This window comes from Poecilia mexicana, unplaced genomic scaffold, assembly GCF_051168715.1.
Source record: "Poecilia mexicana isolate PSO_F unplaced genomic scaffold, ASM5116871v1 scaffold_4, whole genome shotgun sequence".
Lineage (NCBI taxonomy): Eukaryota > Metazoa > Chordata > Actinopteri > Cyprinodontiformes > Poeciliidae > Poecilia > Poecilia mexicana.
This window is the reverse complement of record NW_028263373.1, coordinates 6728594-6743006: the sequence shown is the minus strand read 5'-3', so window position 1 is coordinate 6743006 and position 14413 is coordinate 6728594. Positions and strand designations below refer to the sequence as shown.

The following is a 14413-nucleotide window of genomic DNA, read 5'->3' as shown; positions in this document are numbered from 1 at the left end:
ATTCAGGAAATGTTTGACTATTTTTATGCACAGTTTTGTACTGATTGATATCATCTTATCTGCACATCTGAAACTTTTCATATCTAAGCTTACATGACTCACATTTTGGATTTTGAGTTGCAGATTATTAAACTCCAGCAATATTGTCGTTCATTTCAGTTCTGAATATGTTGGTGAAAATGTTATTATTATTATTATCATTACATAAGGACTAAATTGATAGAATAAAGATCATGAGCCCTTTGGTGCAGTTTACTACTGCATACCTTTTGCCTCTCTCTTTTCCGTGAGCTTCAGTGCTGCATTCACTTTTCTCTTTTCCAGAATTTCTTTTTCCAGCTTGCCCTATAATCAGCTTGATCTTAATCCTCCTCCTTTCCAGGTCAGACTCTCCATACTTCAGCCGGTGGCAGCCTACATTCAGCGAAAAAGGTCCAGAAAAACTTTAAGAATAACTACGCCTCTGTAGAGTGTGGTGCCAAGATCCTCTCTGCCAACAACGAGGCCAAGGTGAGACACGTTTCTCCTATGCTACCAACAAACACATGTGCTCTGACATGTCATGCTGTATAAGCAGAGAAATTAACTTGATTTCAGATGTTGTGACTGTGCATTTGATGTATGAATGTATTCCTGTTACTGGCAGGGAATGCTTAATTATGTCATTTGCAATCTTTTAGAGTATGTCAGCTATCCTTATGGAAAATATGGACCTTTACATGCTAAATCCATGCAGCACCAAAATCTGGTAGGGCCTCTGTTTCACACTGTTCACTGACTTTACTGCTTTCACAAAGCTTCCTCTTCACAAGCGTTTCCCCCTCTGTAGGTTCGTAATCGAGCTCTGTGAGCCGATACAAGTCAAACAGCTGGATATAGCCAACTTTGAGCTTTTCTCTTCAACACCTAAAGACTTTCTAGTTTCCATCAGTGACAGGTAAGCTCTCGTTGTTTTCAATCATGTCAGCACAGTGTCATGTAAGCTCATAAATCAGGTGCTTAATTTCACCCAGCTGTGTAATGTTAGGCAGCTGTCAATTCCTCCGTTTCTGAGTGTGAGTTATAGCCGCAGAGCTGTCATTTCGACTAAACCTTACCTCATGCAGCAAAAATATTCAAATGCCTCCAATCCTTTTATTGGAATTTTATGTGATGAACAAACACTCAGCAATGCATATCTGAAGTAAAAGACAGGTGGCACGAGGTTTTGATCTTTTTTTTTTTATAACCAATTATCAAGCAGTGCGTCATGCATTTTTATTTTCCAGTCTGATTTAATGGGTTGTAGGACAACTTTTGTTTTCAGTTACAGATATGTTTTGGGTTGTTGCTACTAGCTTTGTACATTTAGAGACAAGTTTTTGCCCTTCCTGCTTCTGTAAAATAACTTGAGCTGAGTAAGATCGAACAGGGAGCATTAGTTTTTATTGGATTGGATCTTTGATGAATCCTTTGCAGCCTTCAGCAATTTTGCCCCACAGTAGTCCACTATAAGCAGCCTACCGTCAACTCTGAAGAGCTTGCCTAATTCCTGCTGAAGAAACTCATATTTGCAGCATGATGCTGCCACTACCACGTTTTCATTTAGAGATGATGTGCAGTGTTAACTTTCTGCCACTCAAAGCTCAGTTTTCTTCTCACCTGACAACAGCACAGTCTTTTGCATGTCCACTGTGTCCTCCAAGTGACTTGACAGCCTGCTGATGAGACTTCCTGTCTTTCTGTCATTAGTTTCTTCCTGCCATTCTTCACAGAGCAGCTGTATTTATCCTGAGATTAAAATACACACCATGCCACACTTTTTAGATTTTAATTTCTAAAAATGTTTAAGACATGAAACATTTCAAGTTATAAAAAAAAAGTATTTAAAATACAATTTACTTTTACACTTTTGTTCAGCTATAAATGCTGTTAGGCCACTTAAATTTAATGAGATTGTTTGAGTATTCACAAAGCACAAGTACGTCATCATCTCTGCAGCCTTACCTCCATGTCTGGTGATGTTAGAGATGCTGTTGTGTTTGTCCAAAACATTATCCCTCAGGATTGATCTCCAGCTAAATGTCAGCAAACCCTCAGACATGATAAATGCATTGTCATTCACATCGACCCTGTGACAACACGCTGGTTGATTTCTCATTTCTTGCTCTTTTTGCAGATATCCCACCAACAAGTGGGTGAAGCTGGGTACTTTCCACGCACGTGATGAGCGGATAGTCCAGAGTTTCCCACTGGATGAACAGCTTTATGCTAAATATGTGAAGGTACTCAGCTTTTTTTTTTTTTTTTTTTTGTAGTAAAGCACTTTGGAGTGTTGAATGAACACTGGATTTGTCCTGTAGCCATTTCGTCAGTGTAAAATCAACAGCCAAATAAAGAAGAGTGACGTGTTTCTCCTGCAAGAACCTGAGTTCTTACAATCTTACAGATGTTATAACCAAGAGATCAAACCAAGCAGTGTGCAAATTTAGAGAACTTCAGTCATTTTTCTTTCTTCTATATTTTTGATTTCCAAGATCTGGTTAAGTTTAAAACTTATAAAGATGGGATTTTATGTGTTTATAACAAGAACTGAGAGGGTTTTGTGGCTAGACGGGTAGAGCAGCTGGAAAAACATTCTCACAAATTGATCCAGTCACTTTAAAAGGTGATTTATAGAAACTTCAGTAACTTTAAGGTTAAACGCTCTTAAACTAGTCATCATCATAGTTATTGTTTACCACATGGAACATGTTACTTTTAAAATACTAATAATGTTAGTGACACTAACAATACAGTTGTTTGTTTTTAAAATCTTTTATAACATCATGAAGTCATCACAGTTTTTTGTCAAATGAGCTGTGATTTGTTTTTGTGTGTTTAATTAAATGGTCACATGACAATAATAGTTTTAACACATTTTCACTTTTTTATTGATTATGTAATCAGTCCTTTGGATATTTAATATTTGCTTTTAGCTTGACTTTATAATGTTTGGACTAATCATGAATGTTGAAATGCAACCATTCAACATCTCTGTTCATCTGAATGTGTGTGGATGTACTGAATGCGTTTATCTCACTGCTCAGTATTTGCAGTTCTGGCATGTTAGTTTATTCCTTTGACTACTATTTTTTAATGTAATGAGTAGATGTTCTCTGTGTGTGAGTCTTCATTTCTCTTTTTGTGTAGCTTAATAGTTGCTTTTATTACACAAACATTTTTTTTGTATGTAGAGCTTGTCTGTGCATCTTTTCCATCGTTTGTTCATAATTTCTGACTTCCCCTGAAGTATCTCTCTGCCGTGCCTTGCCTGTGAAGCGGATCTGTACATATCAGTCGTATATTCGTTTTATCTGAAAGCTGAAATGTTTGCAGATTCTTGACTTGCTTGTAGCTCGATACGATCTTCACTGATTGCTTTTTCTTGTTTTATTTCTCTTACTCTGTCCCTCTCCTGCTCTTCCGCTCACATCAGATGTTCATCAAATACATAAAGGTTAGCACTCTTCTCCTGCTGTCAGAGCCTCACATGTGCTAAAAACATAAAGGGTGACTTAATGGATGGCCTTTAACTAGACTTCTTCCTTTTATGCATGTGGAATATGTTGAAGGGTTAAAACATCTACACAGTTTGTATTATCACAACCTTATGCTTCTCAAATGGTGGATATTGGTGTATGAAGTGGGCATATAAAGGCTTTTTTAATGTCTTTTTTTATTTAAATGTTATTTTAGTTTAAGAATTTGCTTGTTTTCCCTGCAGGTTGAGCTCCTCTCTCACTTTGGAGCCGAACACTTCTGTCCCCTCAGTCTCATCAGGTACAATCTTAAATTGCTGAATTTAAGATTAAACCATCCTAAACATTGTTTTTTTTTATTCCCGAATCATATTTGAACAAGGATTCACATTTCCCTGACAGAACATTTGTTTTCACTTTTGTTTTTCTTCTAAGGTGTTTAAGATGTGGCTTTTTACAGCTTTACAGCAGGTTACTCAGAGACATTTTAAGTTCACTGCTGTGTTTATCCCTCAGGCTGTCGTACTTCAAACTTCAAACTGCAGCTCTTCAAATGGCAATATTTGCCGTATTAAAAAAATGTTTCCTGTAATTCATGGGTGGGGAAGATGTTTAGGAACCAGTTTAACGACCTAAATCCGTCTCTGTGCTTGTCAGTTCTTCCATACTGTCTCATTGTAGTTTTAAGAGGTTTTCTTTTTACATCTTTCACTTGAACAATAGTTCAAACAGATTGCAAAGTATAGCAATCTTGTGTAATTCACTTCCTGTATTTGTGTTGCACAGGGCAGTTAAGCTCGTTTTACATTGAGAATAATGGCTTTAGTTTTTCAGAATCGCATTTTGGTCCCTCTAAGGCATTTTTTACACATTACGGGTTAAAATGGCCATAAAACCCACATCTTTTATTTATGTAAGCATGCAGTGTTTAGTAGGGAAAGTAATTTTTATGCCATGTTGTTAAATCCCGATCTCAGAAGTGAGTTTCTGCATTTGCTTTTACCCTCCACAATGAACTTGAACATTAACCTTCTTAATGAACAAAGCGTACATGTCACAGTCACAAAATTTATTGTGTTTAAATTGAAATCTGAAAGGTGTGCCATGCACGAAGCTCTTTCAGCTCTTTTTACTGATAACCCTAAATAAAACCCAGTGGCAGCAGTACTTTCAGTTGGTCACCAAACACTGCAGGGTGCAATATAATCTGGGTTATAAATCCAGGTGTTCATGAAGGCCTCAGGATTAGGAGAAAATCTGGTTGTGACGCTTAAGGTTGTGACTTTTTAATTTGAAATGACTCACAGACCCTGATTTGACTGAGCTTGAGCTGTTTAACAGAGGAAAATGAGTAATAATCTTTGGCTCCAGATGTTTAAAGCTGGTAAACTTATCTAACTCTTTATTGGCAAAAAAAAAATTGAAGTTTCTTCTACTTTGCAATTATGAATAAATTTCTAATCATCTGAAACATAAAATGTGAGCAAAATTCATTGAATTTTGTTATGTTGATAGATATGAAAAGACAACTGTGAATGTGTTTGGAAGGAAAGTAGGCTGTTTTTTGTTTTTTTAACGCGTTACTCTTGCTGTGTAGGGTGTTCGGCACCAGCATGGTGGAGGAGTACGAGGAAATAGCAGATTCCCAGTATCCCTCAGACAGACTGGAGTATCTGGACGAAGACTACGGTGAGATGCTGAAGTGCAGTCAAAGGAAATGTAATCAGCTAGACAGATCTGATTATCCATCGCTTGCAGCTGCAAGCTTTAAATAATTCAACTCCAAAGGATTTTACTTTACTTTTTAATTTAGCTGTCCAGTACCTGCTGCTTATAGAACCACATCACATTTTGATCACATGTTCTCTACATCTGTTTGTTCCTTTCATTTTCAGATCCTGTTATTCAGCCTTGATGTGAAATGTTTTTGCCAACTTTATTGACTTGTCTTGCAATTGTGTACAGACTATCCTCCTGGTTATCAACCGTCAGAAGAAAAGGTTTCTAAAAACCTGCTTGGATCAGCAACCAGTATGTATACACACACACACACAAACAAACCCTTATGCTCATATTTGCATATGAAGTCACTTTACTGTCTAAAGACCAAATGTCTATAGATGCATCCCAAAAGTGTAATAAATATCTGACACCCACTATAAGGTTGTTAGAGCATTGTGGAAAAACTATTGCACAATGTTTTAAGATAATTATGACTTTTCTTTTTATATCTAAAGTAAAAAAAATGAAAAAACTCAGTACATCCAAAAGCCGGGCTGCATCCAAATATGTAAAATTATTGATTTTTAAAAGGTTGTATATTTTCCTTTATATAGTTGTATTGTAATGTTTATATGGCCTCATCATAAATGTTGCAGTTCATTAGTGGTTCAACACTTTAAACTCCAGAAGTCTTAACTTTTTGCTTATTTTGCTCTTTTTTGTGTGAATATTTGTTTTTGATATTTTTTTATTGTCTCTAAATGAAAAGCTACAACTTTTACGAGCAGCTGTGGTTTCATAAAGTGGGCAAACGGCCCTAACTTTATGAGCTCAGTCAGGTATAAATTTATTGCTCTGTTAGCAGAGTTGAATGTTTTATTAGTATTTTAGCCAGCATAAATCCATATGCTGGCTTTCTTTGGATACATAAAACTTTGCTGTTTGCTTTTTAGCTCTTCATTTAAACACAACATGCCACTCCACAAATAGACTTTTGTTTTTCTGCATCCTGAATTAGCCAATGTAGCACTGGAGGATCCCTCCCAAACACCATAAAGCAGTAAACACATCAGCAGGGCATTTTGTGTTCTCTTGCTTCGTTGGAATGCTTTGGAAAGGATGTGGGGAGGGAACATCAAAGAACACAAGTGGTGGAGAAGTCTGAAAAACGGAAATAATCAGGAAACACTTTCAGCATCAGATTGGATTGTGTGTGAAAATGGAAAACAAAACGGTTGTTGATGCTATAGTGTTAGGTGTCACACGTTCACAGATGAAGTGAAGCGTGTTTCTGTTTCTGTTCTTCAGATGCGATCCTCAACATGGTGAACAACATTGCTGCTAACGTCCTTGGTGGCAAGCCGGACATGGAGGGTGGAGCAGAATTAGGAGGTACTCGCTGTTCACGCTGTGAAATATTGATATCCGTCTGGTTTCGTCACATTTTATACGTTAAAGTCCTCAACAGAAAGCCAACCCCAATCCATGTAACCTAATAGACATTTCGCCTTCACTGCACTTGAGGCCGTTTAAATTTTCTGACGTTAAAACATCCGATGTTTTTCTTTTTTCGTTTGCACACCGAAGTACTAATGTTGAGACTTTTTTAATATAACAAAAACCCAACAAAATAGACTTGAGACAAAGACACTAGTGCTACTATTGGTCATAAATAATGGTAGCATTTTTAAGCAACTATTATAAAAATCTGTCATCAGTATTGGATATTTGTTCTAGGTAAGGTTACACAAAACAGTTAATACTTAAGTAGAGTCCCGCCCTTAATTCTGGGAACCATAGAATTACTGGGAAACCAGTATGATTCCCAGTATGAAAAAAACTTTAGATTTTTGTTTCAATACATCAATGGGCCATTTTATCTCCTCGACATCCTGTTGGACTTAAATTAATGATTTTTTTTCTTTCTTTTATTCCAATAAATGGGTTAGTGTGTCATAATCTTTACACAAAAAGCCACATGGAGCCAACACCTGGAAATGCACACCTGTCAGTAATCTCTGTTTATACACTCTGAAATGCTTCATCTAAATGAAATGTACTTGTTGAAGCATTTTGGTGAGCGTCAAGCACCTACTTTCGTCTTGCCATACAATAAAAAGATTAAGTTTTGGCTGAAGCTGTCATCTGTACTGAGTCAGCCTCTTTTCTTTTTTGTTGAGCAGCCACTCTTCCGCTGCAGCCAGTATGAAGTAAAACAGGTTTGTCCATATGAGTTGGTCTGTCCTTTCTAGGTTGGTGATGTCGCACCTCATCGTTTAGGAAAAATCTTCCATAGAGATTTAACTGCCATGAATTATTTGCTCTTTGGAGCAGCAAATTATTCAGTTGCTGCCTGTCCATGCATGCCTCTGCAGAGGAAAGCTGGGAGACAATTTGAGTGATTCCCCTGAATCGATTGCATCATTGGTTTAAAGTGCGTCATACTGACATCTTTAGTTCATTCTTTGTATGGAAGTACATTAATTGCAGATGAAACTGAAGGAGAAAACAAGTTGATGCTATATATGGGTGGACTCTCATCATTACTACCTTTTTAGTAACTTTAGATTTGTGCTTTTGATGTCTGATTTCTTGTTTCAGAAAAGTGAGTAATGTGGAAACAAATAGGACATCCTATGAAAGTGTGTTTTTTGTTTTGTTTTTTTTTCTAACAAATTCAGACATGGGTACTTTTTACATCAATATTAAAACAGAGAAATCCCAGTAATACAAAATTATAATAAATAATAAACGGTACATTTAAAATTGTACACGGTAAGAGTGAACACAATGATGAGATCAAACAAGCTGCCGGAGGCGTCCAGAAAGATGTAGCAGCTTCACATCACAGAGGTGATGTGAAACAATCTGTAAGAGAAAAAAAAGTTATGACGAATCCGGACCCTGCAACATGTCAGACACTCATAGCAGTAAATCGACAGGACACTGTGTGAGAGTTAAATTTGTCGTGGACCGTGTCAAAGTCCAGATCCTTTTCCTCGGCTGAAAAACAAATTTTTACTGATTTAAAACTTAGTAAAAGCAGGGGGGCGGTGGGTGTCAGAGTGGAGGTAATCATATTTTTCCAGTGATTTAAAGAAAAATGAAGTTGGACAACAGCACATGAAATTTAATAAAGCCGTGATAATTTTTTTCACAAGGCTGAATGTGGCGAAATCAGCCAAACCTCAAAGATGCTTCAGCTATCAGACAGACGGCACAGTTCCTCTTTTTGTTCACTCTGCTTGTCTTGTTTTTTTGAGTGTGTGTGTGTCATTTCCTGCCTTTCCTCCACTCTCTGTAACCACTAGCTGCTCCGTCTTTCCACATATTGTTTATATTACCTCCTTTTAAAACTGGGTCACTTTATCCCCCCCCTGGTGTGAGTGTACGTGAAGCCAGCGTGTGTGCTGAAGGACTCAGATGTTTACTCTGCCTCTGACTGGAGGTCTTCAGCAGCTTTTCAGCAGGACTTTGGCCGTCTGTTTCCAGCTTCTTGGCAGAATCCTCAGCTATGCTGGAACCGCTGGGGGGCTGACGCCAAGACCTCTAGTAGCTCTGTTTAACCACACGGAGAGTTTTCTGAGAATGACTCAGCTTTTTTTTTTTTCTTCCCCATTACGATCATGTTCAAGTGGGGGGGAGGGAGGCAAAAAAACACATTTCCATTTGATATGAAAATGTGGAGCAGATTTCTCTTTGCCTTTCTTTTAAAAGGAATATGTGTTACTCTGGGCCCCTCACAGCTAAAGGGCCTGATTCTAATTTACACCCACAAAGTTGGAGGCAGGCTGCAGGAGAGCTCAGTTCAAACTGGCCTGAACTGGTTCTCCTTTTACAAGGAACAGGAGCTCCTGGCATACTCTACGTCTATCTCCAGGAAGCCGGGCTATTATTCAACTGCTGAATTATGTTTTTCACTCTCACCGATTCCTCTGATGCACATGTCATGTTATTAGTTTGCGTATTGATGTCTTTTTGTTAAAATCACAGGCAATGCAACAGAGGAGAGGAGTGAAAAGAAGGCGAGCACAGACGGGAAAGTTGTCTCACCTGAAGACTCTCGCGACTCCGCAGAGTAAGATCAACAAAAGATTTAAGCGTTTGCGCAGTTGTATTCTCTATTCTTTAATCTGACAACCCTAACACATCCAGTGCATATTAAAATGGCCTAATCAAAGTTAACACCGTGAAGAAATTTAGCATCACAGGGCATCCTAATCCAATCTGACTTAAGAGTCAGGCAGGCTGAGGACAAACGGACGCCTCACTTCACATTTCTTAATTGTGAAACATTTTGAAAGCCTTGTATCCATTTCTGTTTCTCTTTATGCTGACTCTGTGTTGACCTCATATAAAATTATATAAAATATCCCCAAGTTTTAAATAGGGGTCTCCTGTTAAAACTTTTTTCACTTCAGATGTGATGCCAATATCGTGGCTTTGAGAATATTGACCTGATGTGATATCAGTGCCAAATGTACAGACTTTTATTACTTATTTTGTAGTGTTGAATGTTAGTAAAGGCTTGACTAAGTGATGTTATTCAGAAAACTATAGTCAACAACAATATTCACGAGAACAATTGACACATTTATTATTAACCAATGGGTTTATATGGGGATTACAAACTCTGCTGGATAGAAATGTTAGGACAGGGTACTTCTATCGGATATTCTAAATCCAGTATCGGAAATCCGATTTTGATTTCCGATGTCAATGTGGGATCGGGGTAGCTTTAAAATTGTAACTTGATAAAATCTAAAAAGTTAATACTTTTGCAAGACTCTGTGTAAGCCAGTAAAATACACTGAATGCCTGTTTTTGTGTTTTTCCTCAGTCTGGACCCTGAAAAGTCTGAACAACCTGCATCGGAGGAGGGCTCCAATGCCTCCAGTGACTCTAGTTCTTCCTCCTCATTACCCGAATCCAGCGAAGACAGACAGATTGTCACACTTGTGGAGGAGGACGAAGATGAAGAGCCAAAACAGTCTACTGTGACGCTGCTGGAGGAGGAGGTGGAGGAAGAAGAGGAGGAGAAGGGCGAGGAGAAAGGAAGGAGGGATGCTGACAGGAACCAGTGGGAGAGTCAGGCATACTGTCCTTTCTCGTCCCTGTCCTCCCTGTCTTTGTCCTGCATGGCCACGCTGCCGGAGCTGCTTCACCGCTGGTGCTCTGCCAGGCTGGCAAAGGAGCGCCTGCGCAGCCTCAGGAGGCGGCAGCTTCACACTCACACTCAGACTGATGAGAGCATCCCCGTCCTGACACACACACCCCCACCCATCCCTGTCCCGTCGCCGACCCAGGAAGTCCTCCTCCCTTTGACGGAGAAAGCTCCAGACCCAGAGGTGCCGCAGGATAAAGTAAACGAGGGGAAGCCCTCTGCTGAGGTACAGACTGATTTACAACTTGGAGTTCAACCGTCTGATATTTACACTCCAGAGCTCAATGTGGTACTGGAGCCCAGCAGGACCGCCACCATTCCTCCCCACAGTTCATCAGCGCCTCAAAGCACCTTAATGCGACCCACCCCCACACACGAGGAGAAGCCGTTGCCTCCTGTAAAGGACGAATCCCTGGACCTCGTCCCCACTCCCCCCCTCCAAGCTGCCTCGGTCCCAGAGACGCAACAGGCCATCAGCGCCGCATCAACACTTTCCGTCAGTCCTCCCCAACAGGCTCCGTCTCCTGAGACGGCCTCTTCTGTTTTCTTGGTGACTCCCGTCAAAGAGCAGCCCGTGCTTTCTCTTCCTACCGCATCGAGACCAGAGAACCTTCTGCCCCCTCCTACCGAGCTGCCAGCAGCCGTCCCAGCAGCCGACAGCCACACAGACTCGGTAAAGACGGCTACCGACGTCGGTGGGAGCAGACAAAAACAGAGGACAGACGCTCCTCAAATCGAGGCAGAGCAGGGGAGCAATCTCTCCCAGACGGGAGAGCCCCATCGGACTGAGGACTCTGTGGAGGAGGAACTGTTAAACACTAACGTCCAGCGAACGGCGACTGATTTCTACGCAGAGCTGCAGAACGGAGGAGATTACACGGGGGGAACGCTGAACGGCAATGGTATGTTGCTGAACGGAGGCGGCTCCGTTCACGGCTCCAGTCAGAAGGAGAGCGTGTTCATGAGGCTGAACAACAGGATCAAAGCTCTGGAGATGAACATGAGTCTGTCCAGCAGATACCTGGAGGAGCTGAGTCAGAGGTAAAACTCTTCAGGAATCCTTAATTTAATATCTGTTAAAATCCTGCAGTATTAGCTTAGTTGTTACATTTAGAAAACTGTACGAAACATTGCTATTTGTTTTTCCTCCTCCTCCAGGTACCGTAAACAGATGGAGGAGATGCAAAAAGCCTTTAACAAGACCATCATAAAGCTACAGAACACCTCCCGCATTGCTCAGGAGCAGGTCGAGCAAAACCCAAATACCGTTAAACAACTTGACCCGTTAGCATTACTTTACAACTGAACCACGCTTTTTGTTCTGTTCTGTAAACGAATACAGGACCAGAAGCAGACGGATTCCATCCAGCTTTTGCAGAGCCAGTTGGAGGACGTTACCAAGCTGATGCTCAATCTTACAGCTACAGTGAGCCAGCTGCAACGAGAGGTAGCAAACACACTATTGTTGACACACCAGCTTCATGCACGCATTTAAAAAAGAAAAAAGAAGCTCAAATTGACACACTCCATGTACTGAAAGAACAACCAAATAAGCACAAATACAAAGTTGTACTTCTGCAAAAAGTTACATGTGAGCAAAGGGAAAGCTAAACTGCTAGCATGGGCATCCTGACTGTTGTGGGGCAATTTTGTTGCTGCCTCAAAAGGGTTCGTGCACCTTTAAACCATCCTCCACCTTACGATAAAGGTGAAGGATGGTTTGGAGGAAAATTAATAGTGAGAAATGCTGTCAGCTGAAAGCCCTTGAGACTTATTGTTATACTTTTCTGCTCATCTCAGGTTGACATTTAAAAAAAAAAAAGATAATTAATTGTTTCTTGGCTTTACTGCAAGTTTACATTCAATTGTAGAGTGAGATTTATTGTCCCATCTATTGACTTGTTGTCCAGATTTCAACTGGACAATAAGTTGTTCGTCTCCACACGGCGCCCACGTGGATTAAATGCATGAAAAATGGCTGCATGTGAAATGAATTGAGAGCAGCTAATCGTTAGGCAACTGGTATCTCCCAGAAAGGAATTTCTATTAAATTTGTACACCACTCCCAGAAAATTCCCCATGTTGCTTAAATCAAAAGTTTGTGCAGTCCTCACAGTCCACACGTAATTCTTTGTGTGTTTTGATCACTTTAATCTAATCTATTTATTTTTCTGACCGATCATTTCCTCTACAGGTTTCTGACCGTCAGAGCTACCTGGTGCTCTCTCTGGTTCTCTGCCTGTTGCTGGGCGTCCTGCTTTGTCTGCAGTGCTGCCGCAGTTTGTCCCCCAAGCCTAAAGCCAACTTCACCCCCCTTCCCAAGAGCAACCACTACCCCAGCCCCAAGAGGTTTGCCTCGCCCTCTTTGTCTGGCACTCTTCCAGTGAATGTAACACTTTGTCTCTGCATGTGTCCCACTTGAAGCTCCTCCAATTACTCAACTCCTGTCAGAGATGTAGTTGGGCAACATCTTTATGGGATTCCTGGAACATGTTGGACTTCTTTGTTAAATACCATCAAGTCCTGTCCTACCTACTGAAGTGAGCTTGACGGCGAGGTTAATAACCCGTTATTAACGTCATTTGTGTTTTCCCTCATCAGATGTTTCTCTTCTTACGACGACATGAGCCTAAGACGAAGGGTCGCCTCCCCGCTCGTCCGCTCCAAGTCGTTTCAGCTTTCGTCAACGGAAGGTGAGATCCCTCGCCACTCTCGACACGTCACTCCTTCAACTTACCTTTTTTTTTAAGTCCATCCACTGTTGCTCTTTTAGTCTGTCACTGAAACCTAAGCAGCGATTATACTTGACACCACAGTCACCGCATTGCAAAGACTTGTCACGGCTATTTCAGGCCAGCTGCTTTTAAACACTGCACTGCAGCATCCAGGCATTTCCAAAAACTCTGTTCATTTTCTCCATCGCTCACTTGGAAAACCTTTCGCCGTTTGCTCATGCCAGCCAGAGCCAAGAGGCAACACACAGCTGCAGATTGAAAGATTTAACCTGCAGCGCCTTGCAAAAATGTTCATTCCTCTTTTGAAGATTTTCACATTACAACCACAAACGGCATTGCTGATTAGATTTTGATTTTGTGCGATAAACCTACAGGATGGAGTGACGTAATAAAAAGTCGTATTATCTGTGCTGCCTGTGTAACTTGTAGCGTACATGGAGAGGAAGATGCTTTGGTTGGATGACAAAATTGCACTTTTTGGAGTACAGGGAAAGTTCAGTGTGAGTCAGAACGTTTCCACCGACTGAGCAGTGATAGGAAAACCAGGTCAGTTGATTGAAAAATTGAGGGTTAAACTAAATTTTGAATAAATAAATAAATTTCAGATGTTGCAAAAAAAAAGAAAAAAAAAAAAACCCTGAGGCCTTGTTTGTTTGAGGTTCACCTAGCAGGACAAAGACCCAAACCTTACAGCCAAAGCTTCAATTTCTGTATTAGGAGAGTCTAGTCAAAGTACATTCATGACTTCATGAATGTACTTTGTATTTGTATTTTCCATGTCTCTGGAAAATACTTGCGAAATTGTTGACAGATGCAGTCCATCTAATCAGAACGAGCTCCATTCATTTTGAGAAAAATAGGCAAAAATTTATATATAAATGCATGCCACACTTTGCAGATTGTTTTAAAACTCTTGGAGAACAGCGCATCGTTTTCCTTCCACTTCACATCGATGCACTGCTTTTTGCTGCTCTGTGCATAAACTTCCCAATAAAACACATTTAAGTCTGTTCTAAGACGTCAAAGCAGAATGTGGATAATGTCGGTGGTTATGAATAGCTTTACAAGGCGCCGTACACCGCCCCCTACTGGCCATTGCTGTTCGGCTGTGTGTGCGTGTGTGAGAGCCTCTCGCCCTTGAGGCGGTGCAGCTGTCGTTGCCAGCTAGTGTCCACATGCAGGCTTCGGGAGTGTAATAATAGAGCACAATGCTTCTCTGGCTCATGCTAGTTGTTTGCAAGTAGTGACGCCTACTGAACCAGCAGAATCTGTATTTCCTACGATGTTAGTTT

At 40.5% G+C, this 14413-nt stretch overlaps 1 protein-coding gene across 2 annotated transcripts in view; it reads left to right on the top strand.

The window, feature by feature from the left end:
• suco (SUN domain containing ossification factor) overlaps positions 1 to 14413 on the top strand; it is a 39533-nt gene that overhangs the window by 20565 nt on the left and 4555 nt on the right. For both annotated transcript variants that reach the window (XM_088004857.1, XM_088004856.1), the window contains 15 exons: positions 383 to 510; positions 681 to 748; positions 830 to 937; positions 2159 to 2264; positions 3458 to 3478; positions 3746 to 3801; positions 5098 to 5189; positions 5466 to 5531; positions 6531 to 6614; positions 9216 to 9300; positions 10063 to 11427; positions 11545 to 11632; positions 11729 to 11833; positions 12581 to 12735; positions 12988 to 13079. In XM_088004857.1, the coding sequence (XP_087860983.1) occupies positions 383 to 510; positions 681 to 748; positions 830 to 937; positions 2159 to 2264; positions 3458 to 3478; positions 3746 to 3801; positions 5098 to 5189; positions 5466 to 5531; positions 6531 to 6614; positions 9216 to 9300; positions 10063 to 11427; positions 11545 to 11632; positions 11729 to 11833; positions 12581 to 12735; positions 12988 to 13079 (2619 nt within the window). The remainder of the gene's footprint in view (positions 1 to 382; positions 511 to 680; positions 749 to 829; positions 938 to 2158; positions 2265 to 3457; positions 3479 to 3745; positions 3802 to 5097; positions 5190 to 5465; positions 5532 to 6530; positions 6615 to 9215; positions 9301 to 10062; positions 11428 to 11544; positions 11633 to 11728; positions 11834 to 12580; positions 12736 to 12987; positions 13080 to 14413) is intronic.